Raw genomic sequence first — 18,366 nt, 5'->3', positions numbered from 1 at the left:
AAGATGACAAAACGTAGGGGCAAAACAAATAGAATGGGTGCAGGGCATGGGGTTCTGTAGGGGGTGAGTGCTCCAGGGAAAAGATATTACAGCCACAATAAAAGGAGCAGCTCATAAAGGTCACAGAGGAAAAAAACTGTAGAAGCAATATTTGGATCAACATTTTGAAGAATATACATCTTTTTTGGGTGTGCTTACTGCACAAGAGAAGATAAACTTTTACATGCATGGTAAGAAAAAACGAAGTTCTCTATGTTTGGGACATTTTTCTCTTAAATTCAGGCAAATTCCCTTACAGGACTCGTAATATACATATTTTTTTGGCCATGGACATTTTTAATTTTTGACTGTTCACCTACTAGATTTTAGTCAACACTCAAGAAACTATCATGAACCGCATAGTTATCAAGTTCCTGACCAGGACTGCAAGAAAAGAATGATTTGTATTTTTTCCTTGCAACACGAGTGGGAAGACGTTTCTCTGTTCATATGGACTATCTATGGACCCTTTATCATATTTAATACCTATTTAGCAAAACATTTATGCTTTTATTCATAGTTCAGTTTAATTTCTTATTTTTTTTATAATGCCCCAATGTGTTTTTAATGTTAAAATCAAGAAAGAAAAAAAAAAGACAAAATAAAATGCAAGGATTGGATTGAAGGATTGGAGGACCTCAACGTCATCTACATTTCTTAACCGACATCACAAAGAGCCAAAGATTCTTAAGGCTGTATTAACTCCCACACATGCTTATTAAGGCTGAACGCATGGCTCCTTAAAAAGTTACTCCACAACAATGGCATGGAGGGAAACTAACACTCCCTTTTCCGACTCCATCCAATTATTAGTTTGCCAAATATAGTCTCTTAGCCCTGCAGGGTGGAGATTACAGCTTCCTCTAGAGCTGACAGCCAGCTCACAGCTGGCTCCCTCCACGCTGTCTTCTTATGAGCAGTCGAGCAGCTTCAAACTTAAATCAGTCTCTCGTACATGTAGCTACTGGTTTTATTGGAACGGGGAAGCCTGCACTGTAAATGAATGTTGAAAGTAGTTAAATAGACCAGTGGATTCAGAACTTTTTCTCTTAGACCCTGCTTTGGTTTACAAAGGTTTTCACTCCCCCAAACCAACCTTNTTAGCAGTTTAACAAAGATGTCGACTGCAGTAAATTAAATGTTGCAATATCATAAACTACAATCAACCTTGAATTGCAAAAATACTGCATTTAAAGAGTATTTATCTGAAATATAGTTGTTAATTTTACTGTGTAACTGAATTCAACGTGGCTATCAATACATTTGTCAAAACATACCTCTTAAAATGCTTCATTTATTTGATTCCTTTCTAGCATACACCCCCACTGCAACACTATGGAGCTCATACCATTAAAAAAAAACAGTGATTTTAAGTTTATTAAGTTATAAACATTAAGGTTTGCTGATGGCCTCAAAATTCTACATTTCTTGTAATTTACTCAGGTTTAGTGTCGCTTTCAACTGTATATCCAGTAGAGTTGATACTTCAAAAACCCCTTTAGCATGAATTTTTTTTTTATCTTAACAGCACATATAAAGCCTGACTGAGACTCTGACTCAGATAAAAGAGTAGCATTAGAGCTAATGAAATGATCAATTTTCCCAATATACACCTTATCTTGCCTCTCTGGTAGGTTTCTGAGATCTTTATCAACCTCAAATGATATGAACATCATCTTGCTAAAGAATCAAATACTTGAACTTTACTTTGTCCTCTTCTGAGTCCATCTAGACAAAAGCCAAAGGGAGCACATGCGCAACCCTGCCCTCCCGAGAGGGCAAGCCAATTAAATACGTACGAAAGCATGCACAAGCTCATTTCTCCTCGTGCACACAGTTTAACAGTTGCTATTTACATCGCTCATACAAGCTTACTTTCCAAAAGAAGATTTGGAATTTTTCTGTGTCAGACTCATCACCGGAAAGTGAAAATGGGGACAAGCACGTAGGACGGCCTTACTGTACGTAAACTTATCACCAGAAAGATTGAAATCCTCCACTATACCTTTACGTGAAAAATATCTAAATAGACACCAGTGATGCTGATCAAGCTGATGAGACAGTTTGCAGCTTGCTATCTCTCTATGAATTTCGATTATTTGTTTTCAGTATGTAGTGTAACTCTGAATCATAGACATTGGCTCTCAGTCTTATCAGAGACCTCATATTAATCAAGCACATCCATCTGTGTCCAATCTCAAAACTCTGAATGGGCTTTTTTTTCATCCAGGTTTTGTAATATAAGTGCCCGCCTTCTAGTTAAAAGTAAGGCTAAGGTTGTCATGGCTCCCCTTTAAGTCAAAGTCTTTCAACCTCCCACTGAGACACTTAACATACCTTTTCTTGTTATAAATGTTCTTCTTTGAGGATAGTCAATAAAATTGTACACTTAAGCATTTGTGCCTCAGACACTTGGCAGAAATGTTACAATCTAATAAGTGACTCAGTCTGTTTGCTTCTGTGTGACTAAAGGGGAATTGGACCTATTTGCTCTGTAATTGTCCTGGGTAGGTCCATTTCTTTGTGTAAACTGTGAACCATCCCATACAGTCAATATTATTTCCTGATGACTTCATTTTCTTAAAAAAAACAACAACTCCTAATTGACTATCTCCTGCAGCACATGGTTCATTTAAAGGATGGTCTTTTAAAGTAGACATGCTTTCTTTCCAAAAGAACATTCATTTCTGAGCACAGACTAATTAAGACTTTAGTATCTACTGGTGATATGGACAGATTGTTATGATTTTCCTTTGATAATGATGAATATGGACATATTTTCAAAACTGTCTTAAACGTGATCTTGATGTTACTACTTTGAACAGGGGTTAGTGCAAAGTTTGAATGTTTTTTTCTGGAGCAGAAAACAGCTATATGCTTAACTATTTCCGCTTGAGAGTGATATTAAATTGCATTAATTGTTGCAATCATTGGTTGCTACGAGATGTAAAATCACCTTAATGATTTCATTTTTTTTTTTTTCATTTTTATAAAACAGCTATTTGAAAAATATATCCTACCAATCCAACATATCTATTCTGATTAGTAATTGTTATTTGAATTTTTCTCTGATTTTGAATGTTATGTTTGAAGTAGCCTATCATTAAAATGAGATTTTCGCTCTTTGACTTTGAAGCATAAAGAAACAAAAGAGAGTCTAAGACTATGATTTGCAATAAACTTTTTAGGCTGAATGTGAGGCAGCTGTCTGATGCAATTTGTGTCTTGCACAATTTTCATAAACAGTCTTACAGCATTTATTTTGACCTCACACTAAAAATCGCATGGAAATAAATTTTTAAACATACGTTATGTAAATATTTCAATTAGTTTTGTTAAGATTATCCAAAATATGTTAATATAGCGAGCTGTGCTCAATCACTTGTCAAACTAGACAAAGATATGCAGACAGACAGATATGAGTCATGGGGAAGTTACTTACTTCAAAGAATCACCGTAATAAGGGTCTGTGTGTCAGCATTAACATCTTGCTGCCTTATCATGTTGTCTTCCAAATAAAAATGGTTTTCTCCATCGTTCTCTAAATATTTCAGTCCAAACCCCCTCCCCCCCAGTTTCTTCCTCTTACATTCCTTTCTTGATTAATCTGTTTTTAGGGAATTAAACTGGTCCTCTGCACACTGACCTCTTTTTGGGTCTTTCTGTTAAAGTTGATTTCATGTTGTTATTAAAGATTTGGTTAATAAAGCTGCAGCCATTTTAGGCCTTGATAACCTCCTACTTTCTGTTTTTCTTTCTTGTAGTACATGTGGGTCTTCAGGACGCTGGCAGTGTGAGCAGAACGCATGTCTGATTGAAGCTGACGTCATCCATGCTGTCAACCGAGGAAACTACGGGTATAAAGCAAACACAGAGACAAGCAATCATGTAGTTAATTCATTTAATGGCTTTTGGCTTATTGGAGAAAGAGGGAAAGACACACATGTGACAAAGATTTGTTTTTCTTTGCTTTCGTTTTATTAGATGGAAGGCGGCTAACTACAGTCAGTTCTTTGGCATGACTTTGGAAGAAGGTATCCGCTTCAGGCTGGGCACACAAAGACCTTCCAGCACTATTATGAAGATGAATGAAATTCAGGTAGATCCACTCTTCATTTGTGTACATAAAAGGGGTGGGGTTAGGGGGAGTCAGAGGGATCTAGCTAAACTGCTTTGATCTTGTTGCCTTCTGTCATTACAAGACAAAAATATTCATTAAAGCTTATCAGGATTATATTTAATGGAGTAACACAAAAAAGGGGTACGTATTTGTGAAGTGAAGGGAAAGGTTAACTTTGTTTCTGAGAAATAAAAAAACAATTTTCATATGTCCTGCTTTGCACATCTAGAGATTCAAATGTTAGGATGCTGCATGTCTGTCAGCATCAGTTTTTACAATGTACCGGGGCACAAATTAAATCTTTTCTTTTTTTTCCGGGGCATATGATGTAATGAAACAGGACAGAAGGCCCCAGTATTCAAGGCGAAACTGACAGTGTAATAATTCAAGAGGTTTGTTAAAAACACACAGGGATAGATCTGCGGTATTAGCGGCTAGGGCTGGGCGCCACCCATCACTGGAATCTGGTTTAATAGAAACACAGGTTAGCGACCATGATAATCGGACGTAGGATGATTATCCATATGAGTCACTAACCTGGTTCAACAGTTCAGTCCATCTCCATAAAACAAGGTAGGATCCAACCAGTGGGCTGCCAAGGAGGTGCGGTGGGTGCCGCGCAGACTATCCCAGATGCTGCAGCCTCAGAAAACATGCAGGAGTCCGAGCCTGGTCAGGGATACAGATCAGAATAGGAACAGGCTGGTCCAGGGTTCCAGGAGTATGCGGACAATTCAGGCAGAACATTTAGATGGGAACAGGCAGGCACAGTGGTTAAGAGGCAGAACAGGTCAGGATATGAGGAACACTACAGAATGCTAAAAAACACTTTCTCCACTGAGCCAAGATGAGAACAGAGCACTCTCTGTGGATAAGAGGCAGATCAGAAACACTACGGAACGTCTAAAATAGCCTTTGTCCCCTGCCCCCGAGGACGAGCACTAGAACAAGAACATCTATAATCTGTCTACGATGGATGGGAGTCATATTAATAGAAGCAGCAGCAGCAGGTGGATCACATGAGCAGTAATGGACGACAGAATAGAGTTAGACAGGTGAATTGAGTGAGCAATTAGGCCAGCTACCAGTGCCAAGATCATGACACATGGTCTACAATTTTTTAAGCCATGGGTGGTAACTCTGGCTGTCTGACCAGAGTTATTCTCCTACCGACGGGTGAGCTTGTATCCCAGCATCAAGGCATTTACAGGGTTACTTCTATGCCCTTTATTTTACTCCATTCTTTTTCTCATCAACAAACATCCATACCCATGCTGAAGAGAAGCATCCCCATAGCATGATGCTGACGTGTTTTGTATTGCTAATTTTCTGTCAAATTAATTTTTTGCTTTTAGGCCAACACTCAACATACTTGGCGTGTAACCTGCATGGATGTGTCTTATGGTTTTCTTTTAGCAAATATCTTCCATATGCAACAGTTCCTTTAAGGCTAATTTTGCAGATTGCATCCTTAATATATAGTTGGCCTGTCAATAAATTCTTCCTCATTGTAGCTGTAGATATCTGCAACTCATCCAGATTTACCATCGGTTGCTTTACTGTTTCTCTAAATAATGCACTACTTGCAAAGACAGTCAGTTTAGGCGGATGATCTGTCCATTTTTAAATAGATGGTTAAGAATGTTCTTTTTTAAATGTGGGGATCTTGTTTTACAACCTTAAACCTTTTTTTTAAATTAAGTACCACTTGATTTATACTAAGATACAAATAAGGTGGACTTTTTTTTTCTTTTTTTTTATAAAATGAAAACTGCTACTTATACTGTTTTTTATTTAACAACATCAACGTAAAGAGGGCTGAATGCAAAATCTACTCTGAGCAAATATGTAAAGGTTAATACTATATTAACAAAGGCTGTTTTATTCAGATCTAGTAATTCAAGACCATTTTTACAATCTTTTAAACAACAAATAAAAAAAATTAAAAAAGAAAAAAAAAACACAGTTTCATGAGATTCAGGATTTATTAACAGGCCTGCTGTGCTTTGCATGTTCAGATTTTTTTTTTAACTTAACAGTTGATTTCAAGCCTTATTTTATTTAATTATTTATTATTATATTTTCTTCCATCTATAATTGAAATGATGAAAAATCAAGTAATGTTGACACTGAAATTTAAATAAAAATATATTTAACATATACTCTATACATCTAAGGTGGGAAAACATGTTTAGGGAAAGCTGCAGCAGGGGCTAGGGGACCTGGGAAGATGAATGATAAGGAACAGGTGGGAATTTCTTTTGATTCTTTACAAGCTCCCACATGCTTCTCTGTACCAAAGAGCCCTGATCAAAACTTTTTCACCTAATTATGGGGGTTTGTCGGTATGTGATAACAGCCCTCCCCTCTTTGGCTCCATCTTTGTTTACATTCTGTCCAGACAGATTACATAAGACGGAAACAAAACAACAAAAGATAAAGATGGGGGAGGAAGGATTAAAAAAAAAAAAAAAAAGTTTAGCTTGCGTATTCCATCCATCCCCACCCAAACAAACTCCTTCTTCTGCTGGCATGCCCCTACCTGTGCATCTACCAGCATCATGGCCTGCTCAAACACCCCTAACCCAACCTCTAACAGGCCAGGACAATGATTATATGACTTAATGTATCTAAGAGCTCCAAAAAAAAAATAAAAATTACTATCTGGCAACATACTCCTACTCAATTCGTCTCTTGTGTTTAGGATTGTGGCTTTTTGGACTTTGACCCTGTGCAGCAATAAATCTACGACCGGCAGCGCATTCCTTAGTTATGCATCAGGTGGCTGTCGTTACTTTGAATACCCCATAATTAACCTGTGGAATGTAGAATAGGTAGACAAAGTCCTCACGAGGCAGAGAAAAGTCATTAAGACACAAGTGTCTGCTCCTTTATCACACCCCATTGGCAGATTGGGTGAGTGACCAGCCTCGAGGGCAAAGTGAGACAGAGACCAAGTCTGGAAGCTAAGAATTTTCTGCAAATGAATGCATGCCTGGAAAAGCATTCAGATTAGGCTGATGTAACCATACATCACAACAGGTTTAAAGCAAGGATGGGGATCATAGGTTCTGGTGTGACCGTGGTCCTAATTGATTGAGCAGATGCTTCCACTTCAGAGTTGATTAAGAGAGTTATGTAATCTTTCAAATGTGCCAGACAAAACTCTGCAAGTATTTCATTTGCTTTTTTTAGATTTAGATGACAAATTTAAGATATTTAGCTGCTCTGAGCTCATTATACTGCTTTGTACATTCTTCAACTGGTAGCTACATAAGCCTGAATGTTAATCTTATTTATTCATTTTTAGGGTATATATGAACATGTGACCTTTTTTTACGCAGCCTTTTCAGCTTAATACAAACCTGAGAACAATTGTTTGAAAAACTCATATCACGTGTATAACAGCCAAAGCAAACTTAAGCTGAGCCTTTGGGATGTTATAGCGACAGTGACTGAAGAGATTCAAGGTGACCTTTATGACCTTGGTAAAAAAAAATCCCAGCAGAGTGAGTTAAATGCAGTTTTCTTGTGTTTCTTAAAGATGAACATGGATCCTCAGAATGACCATCTGCCGCTCCACTTCAATTCAGTGGAGAAGTGGCCTGGAAAGATTCACGAACCGCTGGATCAGGGCAACTGTGCCGCCTCATGGGCATTTTCAACTGCAGGTGGGTTCTTGGGAGAGAAAAATATGATATAACTACTTAAGTAGTGGAATGGTTGGAAAACGGCGTTCCCCTGTAAAACAAGTATCTCTAGAATTTGACTGTTTTCTTTTTTTTTTTTTTTTACATTTTATATCAACACAGATTGACACATAAATAAAAGTTTGGAAGAAAAGATGATGTGTTTTTTTAAAATTCCTTTAGCAAATAAACCTAAAATCTGGTAAGCATATCTTTCTGTTCCCCCTAATCTGATACTTGAATTGTAAATTTAGCTGCTCCTGCTAGTTTTGAACATCTTGCAATGTCACTGTTCAGTTCATCATTAGTAAATGATGAGAAAAACCATAAAGCTTTCAGATATGGATGCCCCCTTAAACTAATGCAGTAGAGCATTGATCAGAGTCTCAAGGCCCATAGTAACTAAGGAGGAGCTAAGGCAGGATCTCTTCCACATCCAAAAAGAATACCTTCAATAAAATTGCATGGCAAACTTTTTAATTTTGTGTAAAGGAAAAGAAAAAGTAGTTCATTACAGTACTCTTTTCTTTTTTACTTCACTTTATAATTACAAACTTATTTTTTAGTCTACCATACTAATTCCAACATAATACATGGAAATTCATCATATAAGAACAACAAAAACTGTTTAAGCCATGTGGATACTTATTGTAAGGAAACAAGGTGCACAAGCCAAAAGAGATGCAATGTTTAGCCTCTGCTTCTTTTTCCTAGCTGTGGCATCAGACCGAATCTCCATTCAGTCCATGGGTCACATGACTCCTCAGCTGTCGCCCCAAAATCTTATTTCCTGTGACACCCGTAACCAAGGAGGCTGCGCAGGAGGGCGTGTAGATGGAGCCTGGTGGTACCTACGGCGCCGTGGGTGAGAATTTTGCATGTCATGCAAAACATAAACATACTTTTAAGTAAACAAAAGATTGAAATGGTTTCTTCTTCTTAAAGAGTCGTGACAGAGGACTGTTACCCATACCATCCTCCCCAGCAAACCCCAGCAGAGGTGGGGCGCTGCATGATGCAGAGTCGCTCAGTGGGGCGGGGCAAGAGGCAAGCCACACAGCGTTGTCCCAACACACAGAACTACAACAATGACATCTACCAGTCCACACCACCCTACAGGCTCTCATCCAATGTAAGAATTGCTCAACCACAGAAAATTCTTAAGACTCCCCAAACAAAACAACAACTAATCACAGAAACATGCATGCATGCATAAACATCTACAAGCATGCCTTTTCATGTGCATAGCTCCAGACAAAATGAGATGAAAAACAACCTAAGACTTTGCACTCTTTAATTAGTCATTAGTCACTTTTTTTTTAAATATGAACAGTTAAATTTGCTGTTGAGTAAATCACATAGTTTCTAGCATTATGTGCAACATCTGTCTGCTCAGTGTTAGTGTATAAATATAAGGCAAAAAAACTTAAAGACAAAATAATTAGTAGCCTAATTTTACAGTACAAATTTGCAAATGTTTTTTTATCAGGAAGTTGAAGAGATTTTTTCTTCACTTTATAGTTACACAAATAATAATAATAACTCATATCAGAGGACACTGTGATATGTATAAATTAACTAATAAATACTACTGGTTCAAACAAGTGTGCAGGTTTAGTGGGTAGCTGCCTCTGTGAGGACTTTTCATGACTTCTTGAAAAGTGGTTTTAGAGAAATGGGCCTCAGTGTCATGTTATTTTACCCAGGAGAGACAAGACGTTCTCTACTCTGAAGCCAGGTTTCCCTCCCAAAAAACAAACAAAACAAAAACTTATAATCAAACTTTTTCCCAATGCTGATATGGAATAAACATACTCAAATTACACATTATGGTAAAAAAAAAATGTTGTTAAAGATAAGTATTTGTAGGAGAAAATTGTTCCACACATCCTTATTTAACCCAGGATCAATGTGTAGGAAATTAGCAGAATTATTGTGTTATTACAACTTTGTTATTATGACGGGTTAATTTGACTCAAAATATATGGAAAAACAAAGCATTAAGCACATTACTGTTGCTTACAGACTACTTTAAAAATCTACGAACAGACTCACTATTCGTTGTCATGCAAAGTCTTTGATATTCATTGTAAATTAGATTTGTGTGTTTATGCTTTATGACATTACCCTTACCTCCTGTCTATGCATAACTGTTGTAAACAGTTTAGAAAATCCACTTTTTTGTAAGATGACATTAGAGAGATGGCTACTGTCATTGAATGAGTGAAGTTACTCCAAATGATAGCAAGTTGATAAAACAGTAATGTTTCTCTTTGATATAAAGAGGTTGCAATGTTTTGTTTGCACCGACCTGCAGCCAGAGATGTGTCCGATGTAGCCAGCATCTGTCAGTGTTAAATAACAGATAATGGTTTTTCAAAAGCATTATAGTATCTTGTTTCTGCCCCTTGATAGCCTGTGGGGTCAATAAGGAGGTTATTAAGTCCAGCAGGCCTTGATAACTTGATTTTAGTCTAAGTTTTTACTGCAGGAACATTTGTTTTTATCCTCTCTGTTTCTCTGATCAGATCTGCCTGCCTCATCCTCTGGCTGTAAAGTGTTCCTTCTATCTTGTCTTTTAGGAAAAGGAAATTATGAAGGAGATCATGGATAATGGCCCTGTTCAAGGTAAGGCAATACCCTAACATAAATCTGTGTTTTCTACCAATATGTATTATTTTACCTTCCCGTAAAAAAAGAAAAAGTTCCATCCATGTAGAGCAACCTAAATCTTTTTCTAAATTTTTAGACCCTGAGGTGTCATCTTTGACCCTCTGACCCATGTAATTTTTGTCCAGGGCTCCAACTCTGACCCCAGTAACCAGGTCGCAAATAATTGGCATTTATACAGATAGGGTTGCATACTTTCCTTGACCCCCCTGCCTTGCTGTCTGGCGCTCATCTGAGTCACTGTCAAGTACTTTTAAACAGAGTGTGAGTCCGTTGCCGCCTTGGTATGCTATTATTGTTCAGAAGTACAGGCAGGAAGACGTGTTGGCTTCATACCAACTTTCCCTTTTGACATTGTAATGGCTCCTTGACGCAGAGCTATAAAGGGATATGTGTGTGCTCCTTTCTGTTATATTTGTGAAATGTGTGCAGGCTTCTTAACCGTAAAAAAGCATTTGATTCCATGCCTCGCATTATATCCAGACCCCTTCAAGATTTAGATCTTGTCAAATTACACATTCAGTGTGTTAATAAATAAATATAAATAATAAATTGAACTTTATTGATCTCACAATGGGGAAATAAACTCTCTGCATTTAACCCATCCCCTTTGGGGGAACAGTGGGCTGCAACTGTGCAGCGCCCAGGGAGCAATCAGGGGTTAAGGGTCTCGCTCATAGAGCCAGAGTGACAGTCTGTGGGAGTGGGTTTTGAACTCACAACCTTAGGAGCCCTTTTCCAAGCCCTATGTCCTAACCACTTGGCCACCACTCTCCAGAAGTGGTACATAATTATGATGTGGCAGGAAACAAAAACCTTGTTTTACAATTTTAACATGTCTGTTTTGCATGTTACTTGAATGTATGTCAATTTAGCATTAACAACATTAAGAGTTGATTTTTTTTTACTATTGTTTCTGGGGCTCTTATGCAATAGGTAAAAAGCTAAACATGCAGCAACACTGCAATACTTGCAGGTGAGTAACGGATTGTTGGAATCACCCCTTTTGGTAGAATAGGCAGTAACGTATGCAAAGAGGGGTGGGCTAATGGTAGCACCCTTTCAGGAATGACGTAAATCAAAGAAAAGCACAAAAATCATGTGCTGTGGAGAGCATGCCCTTATCAGCTTATCTGGTTTAAACAAATAGACTAAACAAACAAACAAAAAAAAAAGCAAGCAACCTCCACACCCTGGATTGTATGGCTGGTTTTTACCTGAAGCCCAACAGTTAGAAGCAGGTCAGATTTACGGTTGATGACACCCTTCATCTGCTTTTAGCTTTAGCATACCTTTATAGTTTTAGTCCGTCCCCTATCAGTTGAACCTCCAACCCTGTCTCAAGTCTTCTAGAGGCTCTAAAAGGTTTCCTTGCAGATCAGCTTTACTGTCACTGATGAAGAAATGCAGCCAAACAGCATGAGGCTGCCATCACCGTGCTTCCCGGTTGGGATTGTGTGGTCAGAGAGATCTGCTGAGTTTAGTTCCTCCTCAAGTTCAAATTTCATCACCTCTGACCTGAGGACCAAAGTATCTTCTTCTACATGTTTGCTTTGGTCCTGATGAAGGCCTGAACACACCAATGCATTATGATTTTTAATCTCTGATCTAAATTTTTCATGTCACGTTAACTGCACATATAGAGAGATTCCTACTAGGCAGGATGGGCAGATCTGTGGAGATTTTCTTTTCACTTCTGTCTCTGTGCTATACAGAAATTAAAATGAATTTCCAAATTTAGCTTGGACAGATTATGTAAAGTTTGGCGCATCTATAAAGAAAACCTCCACTTGACGACTCTGTGCAGCATCTCAACCCAGAACAGATAGAGAATGCTCATATGTCTATATTAAAAACACTACGTCTAAAGAAAAGAAAAACAGCAATAAACGCCATGGGACGGTTTATACGCTGACTGAAGCAGATCTGGGAAGTTTATCGAAGTCCATTTAGAGTTCAGAGAGATACGCTGTGCTTACCTGCTCTGTCTGGCCCTCGTCATTTTTTTTTTTTCGGTTCTGGTTTTGGGGTGGCAACATGTGGAAAAGGTTAAGGGGTATGGAAAATTATACAAGATATTATAGATATTTGAATAGAGATGCATGATAGTCCTGGTGCTCAGCTCACTCACACACACTAACATCTTGGACATATAAGTGTCCAAGATGTTAGTGTGAGACTTGTGACTAATTGTGAGACTAATTTCACTTGTGAGACTAATTGCTTTTAGGTGAATCGGATTTGATCCCCCTAGATCCAGTTATATCCACCCAATATAACAGATCCTGGAAAGCATGCATGTGAGTTCTTGTTTTAATCTTTTTCTAATTATTTCTGTTTATTTGTTACAACAGCTATTATGGAGGTTCACGAGGACTTCTTTGTCTACAAGAGTGGGATCTACAAACATACTGATGTCAGCAATGCCAAACAGCCACAGTACCGCAAACATGGCACACACTCAGTCAGGATCCTTGGGTGAGTTCCTACTATTTAGCAATGGATAACAGCAGGCCTTTTTTTTTTTTACTTGTTTTGGGAACTTAGTCATCTTGTGGGCATACTGTAAGCCTTATTAGGTTGAACATGAAAATACAGGATATTAGGAGTGGCTTTTGACATTACAGTATTGATACATGGTTCATCTGGAGAAAACAGATATAGAAGCTATACTGTAGATGAAATCCAAATCTAATATTTCTGCCCACATGCAACCCATATCTGACTTTTTCACAGTAGTCTGAATGGCTAAAACACAGTCTTTTCAACTCCCCCATAAAATCCGATTTGAGGTACATCCATATATGGTAATAAATTTATGTGATATTTTTTAAAGCCGCAGCAGTCTAAACAGTAACCCTGAATTTTATATGACTTTTATACAATTTCCAGTGCTCTCACTACAAATCCGCACAGACTTCTCTCCAGCAGCATTCACCAACTGCATTCCAAACACACATTGTTAATAGTTATGCACTGTCTTCCTTCTAAGTTAATGATGGTGCCATGATACTGTCGCCTCCCACTGCTCATGAGTCTAATAATAGCATGGAGACACTGGCATCTACTATTACGTTTTTTTTTTGTTTTCTTTTCTTTTCATTCAAGCTTTTTCTAACACGTCTTGACAAAGTCTATGTCATCATTACTTCCATCAGCAGTACGCTGCTTTGTGACTTCTACTTTCTCCTTCTGTGCATGTGGGCTACTTTGATGTCCACTCAGACTGAACTCTGATGTGGGTCAAATCACGACAAAAAGGCTAGATTTCAGTTGATAAAAATTAGAATTTAGCCATGCAAGGTATGAACGTTACCTAAAGTCCTTTACTGGGTAGCTGTCTGTATTGAGTTCTGTTTGAATCTTGTCTTCCATATGAGTTTGCCCAAAGCCAAGAATGTTCTTGTGAGTAAGCTTCCCACCCAGACTCCTGATATTAGAGACACACCTTTTGCTCCACTCCTCGATTTTCCCCAGACACTATTCCCTACCCCCCACCTTTTAACTGTGGTGACCACAAATATGTAAGCAGGTAGACGACACACCTGGATTTCCCAAACCCCGCCCTCACTTCTCCGGCTATTCCTCAGTCCTTTCAGCTTTCCATTCACATCTTCTCGCTGTCTGTTGTGTCTTCGTCGTCTCTGTATACTCAGACCGTCCTGCTTCCCCTATTTTTCTCCTTCTGGAATCCAGACTAAAAAACACCCGTTATCATTTAAACAATCCCCCCCAGACAGACAGGTACTTGTCTCATGCTGCTACATGTCTTGTCTGGAGGACAATAGAAGATAAAAGGAGGTTTTGACCTATGAAATATCATCAAAAAGACTTTTAGTCATAAATTATCGACAAGAATTTTCTCTGGAGTTCATGTGGCTAGTTGTGGCATGCTGCACTTGTCATTAAGTGATAAAATCTAATGCAACTGCTTTTGGCATTTACTTAATCATATTTAGTTACTCTAACACAATAGTTTTATGTCCTACCCTGCTAACATGAAACAACTGTGTTAAAGTAACTAAATATAAATAAGAAAATGCCAAAAACGGTTGAATTATTTATTTCAGGGAAACAACTACCTTACAAAATGTCTACCATGGGGGTTGAGGAGCATGTTTGGACACAGTGATCTATAGACGTTTGACTTGCAGGGACAACAGCAAAAAAAAAAGCCTAATATAAGTAGCATTTTCTTCATGTTTGTTCAAGAATGACAAACATCTGCTGCGTTCACTGTCAACTTTTTTTTTGTTTTACATATTTACCATGTGTCTTTCAAAACATTTTATCTAGTAGCATCTTCTTTGATTACAATCATATGTGTCATATGAACAGAGAGTCCTGACATTTCTTTGCATTAATTCATCATGATCCCAGCCTGATCTTCACTCATGTAAAAAAGTTGATTTGAGACAACTTACTGTATCTTCACCCCAACAAAGATATGATTTTGGTTTTAGCTTTATATCATTTTGTGTCCACTGTGGGGTAAGAAAATGTCCCCAAAAGAGTAACACCAATCAACATTATATACAAACAGGAGATTACTTGGTTGTTGTTGCCTTTTTTAGGGATCACAATCTCCTGAATTTGACAAACGTCAACTAGTCCAAACAAGGATTAGCAAAGTGATCATTGTGTTATGAAATGTTCTGCAAATGACATTCTATGGAACCACAATGAATACGAATATTATTGGAAAAGTCGATTATATATATATATATATATATATATATATATATATATATATATATATAAATAAATAAATAAACGCAGAGTGATGTATTTTTAATGTCTATTCCTGTTAATTTTTTAAACTTAAAATCTGGTTTCTGAGGTAATATGAATATTTTAAAAACTATCCAAAGGGAAATCTAATTAATTACTGTATTAATGCAGTCTGGCGTGTGAAGGAAGCCCAGTTTGCTTTAATATTAACTTAACAGAAGGGATGCAACAGTTACAAATCATATCCTGGATACATTAGTGTGGTGTGGCTCTGTCTTCCACTGCAGTCCAAACCTTGTGAATTTAATCCCAAACTCCCGGTTGATTGTACAGTTTTCCTTCCACTTAACTTTACATTAATAGGATTGGATACAGCACTGTGTAAACACACAACAGTGAATACGGTCTAGGCTGTCAGGTCAGCTGTCTCATGTTGGCCATGAGACAACACCTCTCATTTGTATTATTAAACTGACTTGTGTTACAGTTAAAAAAGAATAAAAAATAGAAACTTGAAAAATGTGTTGTAAATGTATAATAACAGTTTTAATAAGATATATATTTTGCATGTTGTTTATGTAATTACGTTATTTTAAGTTGAGATACTTTTCTTCAGCTATTGTATTTTTTTATGTTTGTATTTAAGCATAAAACACTCAAGGACCATCAAAAATATTAATATACTGGTTTATGCTTATTTTTTACAGGTGCATAACAAAAAATATATGCATGGATTAAAATGAGCAACCTTAGCTAGATGCCAAGTTTTATTTACCTCTTTTGCTTGTTAAGTGTGGATAATGTTGGTTCTTGTTGAGGGGATGTATCAGCGCCAGGTTTGTACATAAATAAGATTATAACAGGCTGCTGTGGTACAGTGTTTTGCAGCTCAACCTGCCCCAGGCGTCAGCGGGTTTACACAGGACAAATCCCATAGCTGTGCGTTCCTGTAAGCCTGGGGCCTGGGAAAGTTTGTGAAAAGAGCATTGAGAATCAACGTGGTGGAAAGAGCATTGTCTGGGAGGCTGATCCTTACCACACTGGACATAGAAAGGGGGATCAATCGGCCAGAGAGGGCTATGAAGAGGGGGATGAGGATAGCACTGGCTCAGTGGTATGTCCATCATTGTCCATGAGTGAGTAAGGGAGCTTATTGTGGGTCTGATAAGAGATAAGTAGTGGTGTAATGCTGTCTGGCTCTGTCTGTACCAGTAACCATGCTGGACAGCATGCATCTCTCCCAGACACATAGATATAAGTATAGGTGTTTGTTCCTGTCTTGATTTTCCATTCTGTTTAAGACTCTTGTTGCCACATGCTGTTGTTTTTAACAGTGTCTGTTTCAGGTCATTGTGACTCTTGACTGCACTTAAGAAAATACTGAAGTCAGACAGTAATGGGCAGCTGGCAGTGCCGAATAGTGTTGTGATGGCAAGCTTAGTTGGCAGAGACCCCCACCTTCCGCTCCGTTTCCCAGCTTTCTTTTTCTTTATAGAAAGATAACAAGGGATTGAGCACCGGGAGTCTCCTGGGAAATAAAATGCATGTAGTGCAAAAACAGGATGGGAATTGGCTTTGGGAGAATGTTTTGATGATGCTAAACAGAGACTGCAGGGGCTGGCAGGCCAGCTTTGAACGGTAGTAGGAATTCATGGGTTTATGCCAAGGTTTCCGGAAAACAAATCTGTTGGCAAGCACAAAGAGTAGAGATAAGGTTCACATGCTGTGCTTGTATGTTTTTGGATAATTTGCCCTGTGATGGTGGATTGAGGTGGTGTTCATTTCCTGACAACTTATCCTCTGTTTTAAATTCTGGAGGGTGGAAATGCCAATCAAAGAGGGAATTTCCATGTTCTTCGGATTGGAATAGCATATGAGTGGGAAAATGCTGTGACAGAGATATAAATAAACTGGTTTTCTTGTGACAAGATCAAATTCCTTGAATAAGTGTTATATGTACGTTTCTCTGAAAATCATGATTTACAAAAATGTTTGCAACAGATATGGCTGGGAACATACGGTTACCTTTGGGATCTATCCTGCGTTGAAGTTCAGCCCTCTTTAGTCAATCCTTTGGGGCAGCATGTTTTACTACAAAGACATTTAAAAGTCTTTGAACATCAAGAGACTGGATTTTTTTTTGCTAATTCCTCGTTGCAAAAATAGCTCAAGCTCTTAACTGTCAGCCATTCTTACACATTTGCTACATTTTATTTTTGTAATTCTTTTCTGGAAGGCTGCAGTTCCAATTTTACAAGCATTATCCATTGGCATTTTGTAATGACTTCTGTAAGGCTGAAAGATTGACTCTGTGCAGGAGTCCGGAGTTGTTTTTTTTCTACTCACGGTTGTGTTCTCACTTGTGAAAAGTGAAGAGTTAGAAGCCAGGAACAGGACGTAGAAGCTACAATTTGATGAATTTGGATGAATCCTCATGGCAGCATGTCTGATGGCTCTCTGGATAAATCAGTCGTGAAAAGGCTGGCCTGATTTCACACACCTTCCTGTGTCTAGAGAAGCTCCCTGAGAAAGTTTATTCAACACTGAACTGGGTTGTCTGTGCTGATCATCTGCTCAGCTGGGTGTTGGGTGCATAGTGCTCAGAGCATTGAGGCTCTTTGGACTTGTAGTTCTGATGTGAGAGTGGCAGGGAAAAACACCACAATTTCGTGTGTCAAAGTGTAAAGAAGGCTTCTTATTGCATATATTTCATAATGTTGTGAAAGAGTCAATTATTAGGGTGCACAAACAATGGTTCTCCTATCCAAACTCCAGCTTAGCTGAGGATTTCCGTAGCTCTGCCAAAGTTAGTGCGTCCATTTCTTGGTAGCATTTCTGCCATATTTTTTCTCCTTTTGGATGACGGGTTGTAAAGCTTGGATGTGTCAATCTTTATTTAATAATTTAATTTAACTTTAAATGTGTCAACAACTTTATCTCTTTGGAGTTCCCTGTTTCTAATTATGCTGTTTGTTCAGCAATGCTCTTAAAATAACACCTGAGGCTTTCAAAGAACAGCTTTTCTTTTAATTAAAGTACACAAAGTTGGTGTGTATTTACTCTTTAGGGACTTAAAGTGGATTTTATTTGGATTAGAGTAAAAGATTTCAGATACAC

At 38.0% G+C, this 18,366-nt stretch overlaps 1 protein-coding gene across 1 annotated transcript in view; it reads left to right on the top strand.

Moving 5' to 3' along the window:
* Positions 1 to 18,366, top strand: part of tinagl1 (tubulointerstitial nephritis antigen-like 1) — a 29,356-nt gene that overhangs the window by 9,804 nt on the left and 1,186 nt on the right. The window contains exons 4-10 of the mRNA XM_015372267.1: positions 3,804 to 3,896; positions 4,024 to 4,138; positions 7,704 to 7,830; positions 8,563 to 8,713; positions 8,794 to 8,980; positions 10,431 to 10,476; positions 12,873 to 12,996. Coding sequence (XP_015227753.1) covers positions 3,804 to 3,896; positions 4,024 to 4,138; positions 7,704 to 7,830; positions 8,563 to 8,713; positions 8,794 to 8,980; positions 10,431 to 10,476; positions 12,873 to 12,996 — 843 coding nt within the window. The remainder of the gene's footprint in view (positions 1 to 3,803; positions 3,897 to 4,023; positions 4,139 to 7,703; positions 7,831 to 8,562; positions 8,714 to 8,793; positions 8,981 to 10,430; positions 10,477 to 12,872; positions 12,997 to 18,366) is intronic.

Source organism: Cyprinodon variegatus, unplaced genomic scaffold (assembly GCF_000732505.1).
Source record: "Cyprinodon variegatus isolate N-32 unplaced genomic scaffold, C_variegatus-1.0 Scaffold71, whole genome shotgun sequence".
Taxonomy (NCBI): Eukaryota; Metazoa; Chordata; class Actinopteri; order Cyprinodontiformes; family Cyprinodontidae; genus Cyprinodon; species Cyprinodon variegatus.
Note: the sequence above shows the minus strand (reverse complement) of the source record. Positions and strands in the feature narration are given on the sequence as shown.